The sequence below is a fragment of the Sphaeramia orbicularis genome, chromosome 9 (assembly GCF_902148855.1).
Source record: "Sphaeramia orbicularis chromosome 9, fSphaOr1.1, whole genome shotgun sequence".
NCBI lineage: Eukaryota > Metazoa > Chordata > Actinopteri > Kurtiformes > Apogonidae > Sphaeramia > Sphaeramia orbicularis.
The window spans coordinates 24233646-24250400 of record NC_043965.1 but is presented as its reverse complement, the minus strand read 5'-3'; the positions used below and the strand labels follow the sequence as shown (position 1 = coordinate 24250400).

At 37.1% G+C, this 16755-nt stretch overlaps 1 protein-coding gene across 1 annotated transcript in view; it reads left to right on the top strand.

Moving 5' to 3' along the window:
* LOC115425562 (netrin receptor UNC5C-like) overlaps positions 1-16755 on the top strand; it is a 287867-nt gene that overhangs the window by 125876 nt on the left and 145236 nt on the right. The window contains exon 2 of the mRNA XM_030143191.1: positions 10095-10331. Within this exon, the coding sequence (XP_029999051.1) occupies positions 10095-10331 (237 nt within the window). The remainder of the gene's footprint in view (positions 1-10094; positions 10332-16755) is intronic.

The following is a 16755-nucleotide window of genomic DNA, read 5'->3' as shown; positions in this document are numbered from 1 at the left end:
ACCTACCCTAACCCTAGGCAAATACACTTCCCAGCTAACAATAGATAAAATGGACACTACATCAGCAGTGAGAGGAAAGGTTTTTGTGGTAAATTCACCCAAGACCCCAAAATCCACCCAACCTAACGTTTAACAAGGATGAAGGCAGTTGAGATAGCTGTTAGCTTAGAAATGCAGTTGGTTAATACCAACAGCAGTGTTTCCCACTGAGTCCTATTGTGTGTGTGATGCACTGGGGGTCATAAATACAGTACATTTCACAACTGAGATATGTATAAATTAGCACAACCACAGAAACAGATGCAGCATCCCTGAAACCATGGTAAATCATGCCTACATGTGCTCTCGGGATACTCTGCTTCATCTCATGGATGTGTTATGTTCTGTCAATGGTGTCTTTGTGCTTCATCAAGTTTTCAGTAATGAGGTTATTTTTGACCCTGTGAGAAAATGTTTGATCTGAGAGTCCGATTAGGTTCATACTGTCTACTGAAAATATAAAGATTTTCTTTTCTTTTTTGTCTGTCAGGTGGAAAAAGTTGAATTTTGCCTTGACATGTTTTGGTTACTACCTGTAGCCTTCCTCAGGAGGGTCACGTGATGTTACTGTGACGTGTCATTGTTTGATCTGAGAGTTACCACTGGAATTAACACACAGACTGGCATAGATCACCTGTTGTTTTGCTGATTATCTGATATCTGATGATTTGTCCGTGGAAATCATATATACATATGTCAGTGTTATCAGGTTGTAATAATAATAATAATAATAATAATAATAATAATAATAATAATAATAATGGAATACATTTATATAGCGCTTTTCTATGAGCATACAGTGGATCCATTATTCATTCACTCAAACATTCACACTCTGGTGGTGGTAAACTACATATGTAGCCACAATCCTCGCTTACGCACCACCAAACAATCATACGCCAGTGTGAGTAGCAGCACTGGAGGCAAGGCGGGTGAAGTGTCTTGCCCAAGGACACACCAGAATGACTAGGACATGGCTGTTCAATTTACTGTAAAACTAACCTTGGATACTGACAAATGGTAACGAGGTAAAAAAAATATTAAAAGAAAATGGCAGTAGCATTAATGCAGACCTTACCTCAGTGTGTTGGTTGGTTTTCGGAGGCTACTGGTTCTGGGTTTGACCTGGTTATAAGTTTTTTGCACAGGTGTGTATGTTGTAAAATGTAGCTTGTGCAGTCAGTTTCATTTTCATTGCTGTGTATTGGAACGTTAAGAGTGGCTCCAAAATTAATTTACATCGTCAGCAACATGATTAAGTAAGACTCTGCTCACCATAGTATTTTCAGTTCATTATAAGACTGTGACGGAGTAAAATAGAGTGTGGCAGGGTGCCACAGTCTGTATCATTAATGGGAAACATTGAACAAATGGCTTGCACCCACAGAATCCAAACAGAATCCACAAACTTAATGTAAGCACATGAGTGTATGTGTGGATGTTACATCATGAGAATATAATTAGACTATAAATCTAATCATATTGAAGCTTCAAGACTAAACTATATAAACAAAACCTCATCAAGTTATTGTGTGAACGGGTACACATTCGAGACAACTGAGGTCTGATTTCCCAATAAGAGGTTACAAATCATTTAAAAAAGAATAATGAAACCATTCAATATTTTCTAAAAGTGGTAATTGTCGGTGAAATGTAACAGAAATGGAAAAAGACAGAAGCAATCATGCAGTTCACAGAACCATGAAGTAAAAGAGCACTGCTTTATGGGTTAATGGTTGGTAACATTATTTCATTTTCTTACAAAATGTGTGTGACAGGTGTGTGTGCGTGTAGGTTTGACTGAAGACATCTTTGTGTGCAGTGTGTGCCTTCTGCTGACATGTTTTTCCGTGCCTGCACATTTCTGTGTTTTCTTCTGTGACTGTCTGTGAGTGTGAGTGTTTGGGAAGCATCATATATCTAATTCCAGAGCAATGATACACTCGCTCCCTGCTGTCCCATCATCCCTCACTCCTTCTCTCCGCTTTCATTTCTCCCTTCATCTCCCTAAACTCCCCAAATTGCCTCCCTAAACCTTTCCAATTTCTAATAATGGGGTTATTCAATTCTGTGTCATATAATAAAGACTGAAGGTTTCTCTCTGTGTGTGCAGTATGTGTTTTAAGTGTGCTAGTGGTGATTGTGAACAGGCGCTCAGTGGGCTGGAGCTGGGGTAATATGAGAGTCAAGAATGTCTATTTGTATTCCTGTGTTAGTGAAACAATGTGTGTATTTGTGTTTTTGCCTGTGTGTAACAAAAGAACCCAGAAAGGAAAGGGGGGAAAAAGTGAAATCTGTGACTCCATGTGTTTTTCTTTTTGTTTTAGTGCATACAAACGCTTCTGTGCTTTTGTATGTGTCTGTGCAAGTCAAGTTTTTGTTTGTATGTGTGGTTCGTGTAATTAGGCAGCACAAGTGTCTGAGAAAGATAGGGATCACTCCAGCTTTGTTTTCATTGTTGTCCATTTATGTGTGTCTGTGTTGGCAATAGTGGTTGTGGGAAAGGGTTAGTGATAAAGAGGCACTGGTTTTAGAAGTGTTTGCATGCCTATTTAAGGTATACGTACATGTGTGTGAGGGCTTGTTTCACTCTTGTGTATATGCATGTATGTTTTTGCAGCTGCTGCTGATTCTAACTAGCTGATAACAGGATAGAAGTCCAATTTCCACGGCTGATTCACATCACAGACCACTTACCACGAGCACAATTCACAGACACACAAAAACACATGCACACGCCGCGACATTATGACCCTATATGGCTGTGTTTTTGTTACGTTAGACAGACACACGGCTGAGTATCTCAGGCACTTGAAAATAGTTTGTGTTGTTTTTAAAAGCTGGGTAACTGTCGACTATCAGCATCATTGTTATTTTAGTAGTTGTGATAAGTGTGATAATCGCGCTCTAGTCTGGATCCGTCCGAGTCTTGTCCACTTCAGCTGAAATTAGACTCACATTTTATTTTATTTTGTTCGCCGTCTCCATCATGCACCCTCTCCTTTCTCCCTCCATCACTGACCCATCAGTCTCTCTTGTGGCTATTTGTATAATGGGTCAATTCATACTGTCTGTGACACTTGAACATGATTGGCCACTTCTGCTGACATCATCTGTAATAGATTTACAGATATTTATTGGTCGGGGTTTTAGGTTTTCAGAATCAGGCCGGCCTACAGGGATGAGTGAAGGAATAAATGTGGTTTTTGCTCCGGGTGCATATTTACTACATACCGTAAATCGAACCTGGACATTGTTCTGCTACAGCCATCCATTATTGATGACAGCATTCAGGGAAGACGTTTATGAGGTGGGCTGTTAGGATCTGTAATTCACTCTGTCAGTAGATCAGGAGAGAGGAATGGGGGTAAAAAGAAGGAAGAGAAAGAGGAAGAGAGATTTGGGAAAGGAAAACAGATGGGAAAATGTGAAATCTGGGGAAAGACCACAGAGGATCTTGCTAAAGAGAAAGGAAAGCATTTCTGAAACAAAGCTTTTATTCATGGGCTTTTTTTTTTTTTTTCACTCTCTGTTCCTCCCCTTTTCCTCCATTCCACCCACCCTTTTCACTGGCTATCATGTTTCTTGTGCCAATCAATAATTTATAGCTGTCACTCCAGAGCAATGAACCTCCCAGCTCTGTGAATGACAGATGAGGGTGAGAATGACTGTTGGGGCAAAGAGAAAAGTGGGAGGGGTATTAAATAAGAAACTGCAGAAACATAAAGTAACAAGTAAATGAGAGAGAGAGGAAGCAGTGCAGTAAGAAGGAAAGAGACTGACAGAGAAATGGGTGAACATGACACTGGGTAAATAACGAAGTGTGGGAGAAATTTCCCACAGATAATGAAATTATGCAGTGAAAATGTCTACCAATTTTCATACTCTCAGAGAACTAATTACAGAACTAAGAGAGAAAATGTCAGCTTCGTGACATCAAAGTGGGGAGGCTGCCTACTCATTTTTCCCCTATTTATGCCTTGTTGTTTTACCTAAGCTGCTTTTAGCTTTTAGCCCACAGCACGCTGCTATTCTCCAAGATAAGAACCACAGAAACGCAGGGAAGGGAGGGGATGGAAGACTGCACAGATACACAACTGTGTCTTCAGTTTTACATTGTAATGTGTGTTTTTAGTATTGGATATATGGGCCTGGCCAAGCGGAGTGAGAAAGCACTGAGCAGCAATACTAATTATTCCATATCTGTTTTTAAAAATTAATTTAGCAGCAAACATAATAGCTCAAATTGTAAGTCTAAGCAAGTACTTTAACATGCCATTAAGGAATAATAACCAAATGTTTAATAAAAACATGAATTTATCATCACTGACAAAGTAACTGAGGAGGAAAAATATACAGCAGTTATTCAAGGTTTGAAAAAGATACCAAAAAAGTGCTGTTCCTAAAGGAAAGTACAAATATTTAGCATACCACACTTTTCTTAATATATGAGAGTACATTATATTCAAAAATGAAACTCATCTCATTTTTATTTTAGTTTTAAAAGACATTAATTCATGGTAACAGAGTGAGAATCCAAAAAAAAAGTGAGTTGTTCAGTGTGATGCACCAGAGTAATAATCAAAGATTTTATTAAGATACTGAGAAAATTATTAGTCTTTGATGACATATGTTTCTTCACTATATTTAATACACATCTTTCTGCTGTTTTTTTTTAATATAATAAATATCATTCAAAATATTTACAGTATTTGAATATAATAAAATATAAGATTAGACACAGGCATATATTTTGAACATATTTATTTACACATTGTTATTTACATTCTGAATTTATGCTGTTTACATTCATTTACAGCCTTTACTGTTCTAAATTTACACTGGATTCTCATATATATTACTTATATATCCAGTTGTAATTCAGGTAGAAATTAAATAAACACTGTTTTAGAAACTACAGATATATGTCTTTCATGCTGAGTAATCAAAAATATTGTTTAAGAGAAAAATGAACTTGACCCTGATGTTCACTTTCGCTTGGCCAGGCCCAAAAAAACATGAATCTTAAAGCTGTGCCTGAATGTTTATAGTGTTAAAATCTTGCCCTGAGTCAGAGGCAAACACACATGAATGTTAACTGGCCCTGGTATTCAGGACTGGAACCCTAATGCCACTTAAGGACATTAGGTATAAGCTCGGTCTAAGTTCAACTTGCGTCACCTCTGGATGGCTTTTTTGGTGTTTCCATAGTGTGAGGGCAGGGACCACCAGATACTATCAGATACTATTTCTACAACCACCCTTGCCAAGGTTCCAAGCAGGCCAAAGCGATACTAAACGTGGATGGGTCAGATCCAGAATCGTCACTGCGTCGTGTGGGTGTCATCATGTTGCAATGGGAGACACTGAGCCAAGCTAGTGGGAAGTCCCCGAAAACACTGGAGAAATTTGTCAAGTCCGCTCTTTCTTTATAATTCAACCACAGATTTGAAATGTAAACAATAATACTCTCACCTGAAAAAACCTTAATGTGTCATTTTGGAAATTATAACTTGTCACCTGTAGCCAGGGGGGCCTCCACCAATTGTGGACTCCATGGAAGGTATACGTTGTGGGCCCTTCAGAAAATAAATTATCTGTAAATTTGTCGGGGGATGGGGGTACGTTGTGAAGGGACTGGAGGTATAGGGATGCATTTCTTAAGTGCCGTAACAACTGCAGCTGTCGAACTGCTGAAACCGAAACTTAATTTTGGACGTCCAACTCCCGCCTCTCTTTTACTCCGGAGCTTACACAAAATTTTCACAACTTCTTACCTATATCCACTAGGCCCCCTGGAAATGCTGGGCCCCATGAATTTGTCATTTTTACCTCCGCTTTACGGCACCCAGGCCTGTAGCTACAGTCATGCTAAAGATAACCACATAATAGTTCATGCTGTGTTGCTATTACAACTAGCCACACTAAGCATTAGCATTAGTGGAAATGCTGCTGGAAAAAATCTAAATCTTATCAAGTGTATTTTTCAAAATTTTAGTCAAAATATCTCATCACACTTAAAATAAGACATAATCATGTAAAGAGTAACTTTTCAGTGAGATATAAGATCTTATTTTTAGACTACAGAAAATCTTATTTCAATAAATCTTACCAAGATAATTTTCACTTGTTCCATTTGCATTTTTTTTTTTTTTTTTTTTTTTTTGCTTAATTCAAGATTTTTTTTTTTGCTTAATTCAATCAAAAAAATCTGCCAATATGAACATTATGAACATATGAAATTTATCTTGGTAAGATTTATTGAAATAGGATTTTCTATTGTCTAAAAATAAGTTCTTATATCTCACTGAGAAGTTACCCTTTAGGTGATTATGTCTTATTTTAAGTGTGATGAGGTATTTTGACTAGAAATGAAAAAAAATACACTTGGTAAGATTTAAATTTTTGTAGTGTGCATGCCACATTTTTTTTTGGCCCCAAATATTTGTCCTTTTTTGCACAGTTTGTCACTAGATAACTGAGCATCATCAAAAAAGACAAAACTGCTGTTATTTTGCATCTTCAGCCAGGCGAAATACCAGGAAAACCCAACAGTTGCAACTTTATGGGAAAATTTACTTTGACTAGTCAGCTACTTTCTACTCTCATTTGTCAAGTTGACAATGCATTATGGGATTTGCAGATTTCTTTGCAGAAAGTACATATATTTTTAATATTCTCTCTGCTCCTTATACCCACAGACTCTTTTTTTTTGTTGTACTACATTTGAAGGAGTTTATAGATTATTGTTCATTTTGCATAATTAGTAATGAGATCTACCAAATTACATGGAATGGACAACACATACATACAGTCGTGGAAAAAATTATTAGACCATCAAAAGTCATCAAAAACAATGGTTATGCAATCAAGTACTAAGTCCTGTGTGTATCATGTGACTAAAACAGACAGAAAAGAAAACATGGAATGCCTAAAAGCACTGTTTTTGTCAGTACAATCCCAAAGCTATTGATGTAAGAACTGAAGTGATTTTGGTTATTATCAAGAAAACATGGAAAATGGCTAGATATCAGCTCTAAAATTAAACTCTTATGAGCTATTTTTTTGTTGTCTTCATTATATTTGTCCAAACAAATGTACCTTTAGTTGTACCAGGCATTAAAATGAACAACAAATTGAAAAAAATAAGGGTGGTCTAATAATTTTTTCTGTGACTATACAAAAAACAACCCCATATCATGCAGAACAGATAGGGATATAAAAGACAAAACATTCCAGAGAGACAGATGACCATGGGAAAAAAAGTACAGTTTATTTCTTTAAACGTCCAAGACTGAGACCAGTAATACTGACATGGATAATAAGAGATTTGGTATCTTTGCACAGAAACAGCCAGTCTAAATGTAGAACTTTGAGTACATTTCAGAGCTTATACCATTACACTTTTACTCGAGTAAAGAAGTTGAAGTCTGTGTATTATTTCTACATAATTGTCTGTATTTCCAGAATAGAGACTGTGTATCTCTGAGGACCAGTAATAATGACAGTTGGTAGTGATTTGATGCTTATTATTGTTGGAGACATTTGAGCGTCTGGAATATTCATGTGCAGATTATATGGTAAATCAAATCCAATCGCTTTCTTGCCTCTCCAGCTTTTATATTTTTAACTGATGTGTAGCCCCCCACACATAAAGAAAGACGCATTCAAGCCAGTGCCCTGTTACACACATCGTGTTTTTCTAGACACCCTTAATGAAAGCGGGTGATGATATAGTGGAGGGAAATTACAAGCTTGAGGAAAATTTGCATTTGCTTGTGTGCATGTGTATAGTGTGTGTGTCTGAACTTGGAATACGTACCTGGATATATGGTGTGTGTGAGAAACAGATACTGAATTTTCTCCCTCTCCCTCCCACTCGTTCTTGTAATCCTCTGTGTTTCGATGACCTCGGCAACCTGGTGACAAAACATTCTTGCTGTCCCTTTGATTGAGGCCACTGGTGGGCGTGAAGTTTGAGCAGAGTGAAAAGACAGTGGAGGAGAGAGCATTATGGCAGAGAAGGAGGATAAAGTTGCCGGTGCCCTTAAGGTTGGCCGGCTGAGTGCTCTGTCTGTTCACTTAATTCCTCCAGTCACTCTGTCTCTTGGTATCATTTCCTCTTCCATTCTACTTCTACTTGACTGTACCATTATCATGATTTGTGGTGCATATTTAAAAAGTTTCAGATAGTGATTTGATTATAATGGAGAAAGAAGCTTCCAATGGATTAGTCTTTAATAAGTCATTTTGTGGCTTCAGATAATGTTTCTAATGCTTAAGAATTAATAACATAAGGCATAATACATTCATTCAAGTACAGAAATAATACTAGGTAAGGATGCTGATGTCCATACTCACTGTGCCTCCTGCCTTAGTCCATGTTATGAGTCAATAAAACGACTGATAGAACTGGAAATCAGTGTATAACAGCTTGGTGTGTACCAAGGTTATACTAGATAGTTTTAGATGTTTCATTATAGTTTAGTTTCATTTAGTTTTGACTTGTTTTTCTCTGATTCCGTTAGTTGTAATTAGTTTTTAGAGCAGGTTTGCTACTTTTTGTTAGTTTTTATTTTTTTTCTAAATGCTTAGTTTTAGTTTAGTTTTAGTTGTTTCATATCTTTTGTCTTCCTCGCCGTCGTATTTAAATAAATCCCATACAGGACTCTGGTGCTTACTCCCAACTTTAGTCTTCATGTTTCCAGGTAGAGTGGGGACAAGAAGATTACTCTAAACAAGTGACGAGAAGTGACGGACTGTGAAGTGCCGCTAGCTAAAATCGCTCAAGCAAAATTAATCAACTTCATATCAATCTGACACTGACAAAGACGAAAACGAAGGGAATTTTATCCATCATTTTTTATAGGTTTTAGTTAGTTTCGTAAGCGCACAATACAGTTTTAGTTAGTTATTGTTTTTTCTTTTAATTATAGTTTTTATTTATTTCAGTTAACGAAAATGTTTTTTCAATTCTAGTTTTCATCATTTCGTTAGTTTTCGTTATCGACAATAACCTTGATGTGTACTAATTAAGAACGACCGCTTTAAAAGTTTTCAAGAATTAAAACAGGAATTTGACTTGACAAATCAAGATCACTCCCTGTACCTACAATTAAGGGACTTTTATAACAAAAAACAATAAAGCACAATATTGATGCAATACAAGCTCATTGATTACAATGAGCTTGTAAAAATGATGATTAAAGTATATCATTCTAAAAAATACAGAATTATATCTTCTCTTTACAAACATTTAATGGGGAAGAGAGGTTGGAACACTTTGGATGTGAAACAGAAATGGGAAGAAGAACTAAGAATGTGTGTCTCGGAGGAGGAATGGATCAATATCTGGAGAACTCAACAGTCAACCACTTCTTCAAGAACATGGAGGGAACATTGCTGGAAAAATATAATTCGATTTTTCATAACACCTAAAATTACAGCTAAATATGTGTCCAGAGTTCAACCTTGTTGGAGAGAATGTGGAGATATCAATGTAAATCAGGCACATGTCTTTTGGTTATGTCCTAATCCTGCATCATTTTGGGATAATATACATTCAACGGTTGTTAAGATATTAGGTTATGCAATTCCTAAAACATGTTTGGTGATGTATTTTGGATGTATTATTGGTAATAATGTAAGAAAAAAACGATCGATATTTGTTTAAAATACTATTAGCAGCCTGTAAAAAAGGCTATTACCAAAAAATGGTGCAGATTAGAACCACCTACAACTAACGACTGGATAAAAATAGTGAATGGAATATTTGAGATGGACATTCTGACCCACAGACTGAGGACTAGAGAAGAACGCTGTCATGATGAATGGAGGAAATGGACAGTTTTCATTTCAATGTCACATTACTAAGAGCAATTGTTAGTCACAAAGGTTTATTATGGTCAGTGTATCCCAAATGTCACTTATGTTTGTTTTGTTTTGTAATGTACAGAAATCAAACAATGAAAATAAAGTAAAAAAAAAAAAAAGAAAAAAAAAAGAACTGGAAATCAGTGTCAGATATTTATTATTTTTCTTTTCTCCTCCTGCAGTGAGAGATGATGATGATTTCCTGAGTCTGAGTGAACTACCAGAAACCTTCCCCTCCGACCCTCCAGAGCCCTTACCTCACTTCCTGTTTGAGCCTGAGGAGGGATACATCGTCAAGAATAAGCCTGTGAATCTTTATTGCAAGGCCACGCCCGCCACACAGATTTACTTCAAATGCAACAGTGAGTGGGTCCATCAGAAAGACCACACTGTAGAGGAGAGGGTGGACGAAAACTCAGGTAAGTCTCCCACACATACAGTCGTGTTTACACTCAGATGCTCATGTAGATCTTACTGTGTTGTGCTTTGGGTTAATGGCTCAATGTTTTTTTGACTTAAAACACTGTGTAGGGTAATTGCAGCAGTGTGTACAGACACAAGAGAGTTTACTGTTCTCATTTATATAAGCTGCTAATAGAGAGCCAAAGTCCTGCGCCTTCCACTGTGGCCCATGGGATCAGACTCAGTCAATGCATACAGACAAATAATGCTGTGACTCTATCTGAGTTGTGCCACTATTAATATATATCATTTGTCTCATAGCATATTTTTTGCCAAATTGTCATATGTGTTTAACTTTACTCTCCTAACACTGCTTCATTTGCATCAGAAGTTGCTTTTCCATTGACCCTCAAACTGTGCAAATTTTACTTGCGCATAAAAATTTACCGAAGGGAAAAAGACAATTTTGCCAAAAGTCTCATTTTTCAATTAAAAGTTTTTGCGCTGGCAAGAGGTGGTTTTTCAGGCATAGCGCAAATGGTATATCACGCAAAACTGCAATGGAAATACCTTTTTTTCGCAACTAAAGTCAGGTGAATTAAAAAACTGGATGTTGATGTACAGTACAACAAACGAAGAAGAATAAACATGTCGCGGTGTGTGTGGACACACCAGGAAACTCAATAATTTTTTAATTTAGTACAAGATAGAGGGGTAATATATAATAATAAAGAATATATCTGTAAATCAACACCATATTTACATTCATCGCCATGTTTATGGAATGACTTCTCATGTCATCTTGCAATAATAAATAAACAAATCATCGCATCTGTGATTTAATGGAAAAACCGACATCTCACACTTTTGTTTTTTCGGCATTTAGTAAATATTGTTAAAGTTCTGCGCAGATGTCCAATGGAAAAGTGACTACTGGCTATGTACTGAAAACAATATGACTTAGTCCAGTGTTTTTCAGCCTTGGGGTCAGGACCCCAGGTGGGATCACCTGGAATTCAAATGGGGTCACCTGAAATTTCTAGTAAGTGATTTAAAAAAAAAAAAAACAAACAAAAACAAACTACTAATAAAAAATATGTGGTGAGTTGACAGAGACAGTCACAATACATAAAAGACATGACAAACTCTGAAGCTGAAACTGAAGCACTGTGGTACTGTTTATGTGTCAAATGTTCATTGTGGTCGGTTTCAGATGCTGCAGCTCTTTCACAATTCATAGTTTAAGTTCTTGTTTGTTCAGTATTAATTGTCAGCTTTGTAAATCCAAGCTGGACTGACTGTACATATCCTGACCAAGGAAAATAAAATTCTCACTTTGTGCAGTAATCTACACCTGGCTTTTCTGCCTCTGTCCATAATAATATACATTATATAGCCTAAATGTTGTCTAAAATTAATGTTTATTTGCAACATAGTATAGCAAACTATTACATGATCAAAAACAAATTAGGCAATTATGCTATGAGGCAACAATATGGCATTTTTCAAATTAGAAGATAATTTAGCAGCAGTGGTTGTTAGTCTGTATGTGTCAGGCCTGTGATGAACTGGTACCATATCCAGGCTGTACCCCACTTTTGATGATTGGTAACCGGGATAAACTCCAGTGCCCCTGTGACCCTCACGAGGATTAGGCAGTTTGTAAAATGAATAAAATTAATTAATCAATTTTACAAGCCGAGGAAGTCACATTGTCATAGATAGTGAAGAAACATCTAGTTTCATGTTAAACAGCTCAATGGACTGCATCTCTCACTGAAAGATGCACATCATTAACACCTAAATGGCAGCTGCTTTGGTACATTTTGCCCCCATCTTTGAGAGTTAGGTGAAAAAAGTATTACAAGAGGTGAAAGTCACAACATGTCTGGTCATGTCTGAGGTGCAGACACAGCTCAACAGACCATGGAAAGAGACAGTTACAATGACGTCACCTCCACTACTCGCTTTTGAGTGTGTGGTCTTTGTTGTTATGTTTTTCCACATTTGATCCTTTAGTAGTTTTACGACAAACTGCAACTTCATTGATTTGTAGAATTTTCTCTCAAACTGACAAACATCAAGTGTATATGATAAGTGACAATTCGATGTAATTAAGAAGGAAAAACAGTCACTTGTCTCTCACCATTTACAACAATATAGATTTTTCCAAAAATAAGGTTCCATTGGGCACAACCAGAAGGGGCGGGACTTCACATTTTTGTACTGCAGTTTTCCTGGTGAGAAGAAAATTAAAGATAAAAAAAAGAAAGTCATTTTGTGTCATGACACCAAAACTACTTTATATTCAGTAACAATTTGGTTCTGATTTGGTTTAATGAACCACAAACCTTTTAGGGTTATTTGATTAAAGGCCACTAAAGGTTTTTTTTTTTTTTTTTTGTGTGTGTGTGTGTTTGTGTGTGTGTGTGTGTGTGTGTGTGTGTGTGTGTGTGTGTGTGTGTGTGTGTGTGTGTGTGTGTGTGTGTGTAGGAGTTTCATTCAGTCTGTATAACACACAGTAACAGTTTCATGCTCCATGAAATGTGGCCAGCATTCTTCCCGAGTTGTGTCACCGGCTCACTGTAACAAACAGGTTAAACCTATTATTCAGATGTTTAGTTATTTGTGCAGAAAGTTAGGTCACATGTCAGATGTGTGTACACAGCTGTCTTATGGCTGCGACTGTACTGCAGTGTTCACAGGACAGTTTAATAGGATCCACAGTGATGTGCTGGCCTGCAGCCAAAGTTCTACACTTGTCACTTGACAGCAAACGGTATTACTTTGTTGGCTAGGTAATGATGAATCATGCTGTTGTTTTGGCAGGAAGACAAAGATGTACACAACCTGGTTTCTTGGACTTAAGGTTGACATTAGCTCAGCTTCTGGGTCTCCACCTGCTTGTTAATGAGCCTGTGTCCCCAGTGGGGGTGATTAAACGCATGATTTCCACCCTGGAAACAGTTTGAAAACCACTGATATATAATACCTGCTGAATGGAAAACACACCAGGGTCAACAGTAGTACAAATCACAGTGTTTTGGTGGAGTTTGCACATTTGTTTCTTGAAGTAGGTGAACAGAACACATACTGTATGGAGCCTGGTTCTGTGTTAACTCTTCAATAGTTGTCAGTGATTATATTGGATGCAGCATTGAAGTGGCAGAACTTTTGATTCTTTTTCAACTCAACTTGACACATCAACTTGCCCACCGAAGATTTCCACTTGTAATACAAAGCAGACCCCGGAGCCATACACTGTGCTGTACGTATGTGTGTGTATGTGTGTAGTCTTTGGTTGTCCTGTTTACTGAGTGGTTCTGCCACACTGTTAAACCCAAAACACAGCCAGAAGCAACTGAGCAGGACAGTTTGATGTCTCCCCTGATTCAGTTGTCACACACGAATAGTCAAGCCAGTGGAGATGCAAGAAACAAAAGCTGAATGCAGTAAACATAAGATAAGTAAACCAGTAAGGTACAAATATCGAAATATAGTTTGTTTACACAGTGGCAAACACTGTGAAGTTTTAATATAACAGGAAAAAAATATATGTTTTAGTCACTGATGTGTGATTTGCTTTGTAATTCATCACCTATTTTTTCACTGCAAATGACATTTCAGCCAAACTGCCATCAGTCTCGGTTGTGACTGTTTTGCTCTTGTGTCCTCTGGCTGCTGTCTTTTCTCTAATCTTTTTCATTACACCTCATATATTATATCAAGCTACTGTTTGTGTTCCCTTTTTAATCTCTCAGTTTCCCTCAGACTTACATTTTTTCTGAATATGTAATCATAACTTTTTTTTTTCTTTTCTGCTTTGGCCTCTTAGCTCTTTTTTTCTGGTTCCATTCATCTCTCTCTGTCTCTCATGTCATTTTTCAACTTACCTGTTTCATTCATTTCTTTTGTTGTTGAGTGTCCTCCCATGCTTGCGTTTGTCCTTTGTCTCCTTAAAACTTTGTTCTACAAGTTGTTGTTTTTTTTGCCTTCAGAAAAATAAGGGAGTGCTGTTATAGCCTTGTACTTGAACTACAGCAGTATTTGCAATTTTACAGGTCATTACACCAGTGCCTGAGATCTGTTTCTATAATGGTGCAAACATTTGATAAGACATTTTCACATATACTATGTTAAAGTCTCTAAATGATGGATAGTTAAGCAAAATCAATTGACTGTGAGAAAGAGGTTATGGTAAGAGGGTATGTCCTTATATCTGATCACTGAGTGGTTGTCACTCTGACTCAGGTCTATTATAGTTAATGAAAACGATGACTCAACTAAAGCTATCAGTGCAAAAGTTACTTTAAGTTGAATAAAGTACACAAAAAAATATAAATACAATATGTTTTCACAGATGGAAATTTGAACCAAGGTCTGTTTCAAGGTCTGCGTTTTTGTTGCCTTGTGTAGATTTGATCCACTTGGTGTGAATTTCACACTGTGCTTTTGATAGTGGACTAAAGCCTTATTTGCACTGGACTAGTATGACCTGAGAACCACTGATGATCTGGAAATCAATCCGCTAAACTTTTGCTAAGTCTGGTTTTCACTCAAATTTATTGACATTATCACTTAATTCTGATGTGGTTAGAAAGGTAGAAAAATGTTTCTTACTGGAGCTGTCACGCTCTCTCCTTTGAAAATGTCGCTTTTCTGAAGGATTTAAGTGAATATCCATGCTACATCATGTCATGAACCCCCTAAATTTCCATCCAGACTACTTTTCCAAGTTTGATTTATCACCACCAGTGCAGCCTCCATAATCCTTGACCAGGAAATAGGCTTTAAAATGCATGAAGGAAACAACTAATTTTGCAAAAGACTCCAAAACACAATGATGCCATTTCACACTGGTTTAATGTTATCACATAATATTGCACTGGAATTTTTACTGAACAGATTACAGGCATAAATCGACCACAGATGACAGACAAGCTTCATAATTATGTCAAATTACCGGAAGTGACTTGTCAATAGAGCTTGTGTTCTATGTTGTAGAATTGAACATTTTACTAATTCCCTTTTTTTGTTTACTTTGTCAGTCTTCTATTAGTTCTTTATCCTCCTTATATTTTGTGTTGTTGTGATGATGTCTTTAAAGTTAAAATGATGGACTAGTGTTTCACACCAATATGAACCGAGCCATGGTTATGATTGATCCAGACCAAGACCATCTTTTGGTTGGACCACATACTGGCTGCTCAGTCCTGGTTGTGGGGGTATGTGTGTCCAGAGGAAGTTTCACTGCTGCTACTTTGCTCTGAATCAAACTGGGAAGTCTGAAAGTGGAAACAGGGTGGGTGTGAAAGTGCCCTAAAACTAAATATCAAACTAAATGAATACATATATATATATATATATATATATATATATATATATATATATATATATATATATATATATATGTACACACACACACACGCTTACTTTAAAACACACAATTAGAATATCAATTTGTACAGTATTTACTAGACAATATATTATCAATATGATAATTAACCCTTAGGGGTCTGGGCCTATTTTGGCTGTTTTCAGTACTTTTGATATTGCCTTTATATACTATATAAAGAAATGTTTACTGTACTGTTACGCCCCGGCCTAGGGGTTCACCAGGGCGAACATAATGTGCTCAACTTTGTCCCCTCCCAGCTCCCAAGCACACACGTCAGTCGAAAACTAAAGTTTACAATGTTTATTACAATTATTTTTTCCTAAACAACTAAGGAAGGGTTAGGGGAGGGAGCGGCTAAAACAACAAACAAAATATCTTCTTTACAGTTTAAACTAAATTACCTACTCAAAATAAATGCACGAAATAAAATACAGCAAACTTGCCTAAACTTCCTAACCAAAAACAGGAGAAAAGGTGAAACGAAAAAGAGCCGACCTCCCCTACCTGAAAAAGGTTCAATTTTCAAAAACTATTTATAACGATAAACAAACGAATTTTGCAGGAGCACACGAAGACTGACGGTCACACACACACAAACACAGGGTTGGGAGCTGGCAGGAGGCAAGAGAGAGCATGGATGGAAGCTCCAGGGCCATTTTTAAAGGGGCCGGTCAATCACCTTCCACCAATCCGCTTCCTGCAACAAACAGACACAAAAGGGGCACAGCACACCTACAGGACGGGGGAGAACACACACACTAAAAACGCAGACCAGAAAATTTAATCAAAATCTGTCCATAACTTTTTGAGTTATGTTGCACACTAACGGACAGACAAACAGACAGACAGACAAACAAACCCTGGCAAAAACATAACCTCCTTGGCATGGGGGGGGCCACGGGGGGGCCACTGATCAGCCTTGGCAGAGGTCTGCGCTCTCCGAGTGCTTCTAGTTTTTCACTTTAATCTACTATATCAACACAGAAGGCCAAAAAAACACACCAAAAATATAAAATCTAATTGAAAAAATTTGTATAATTTAT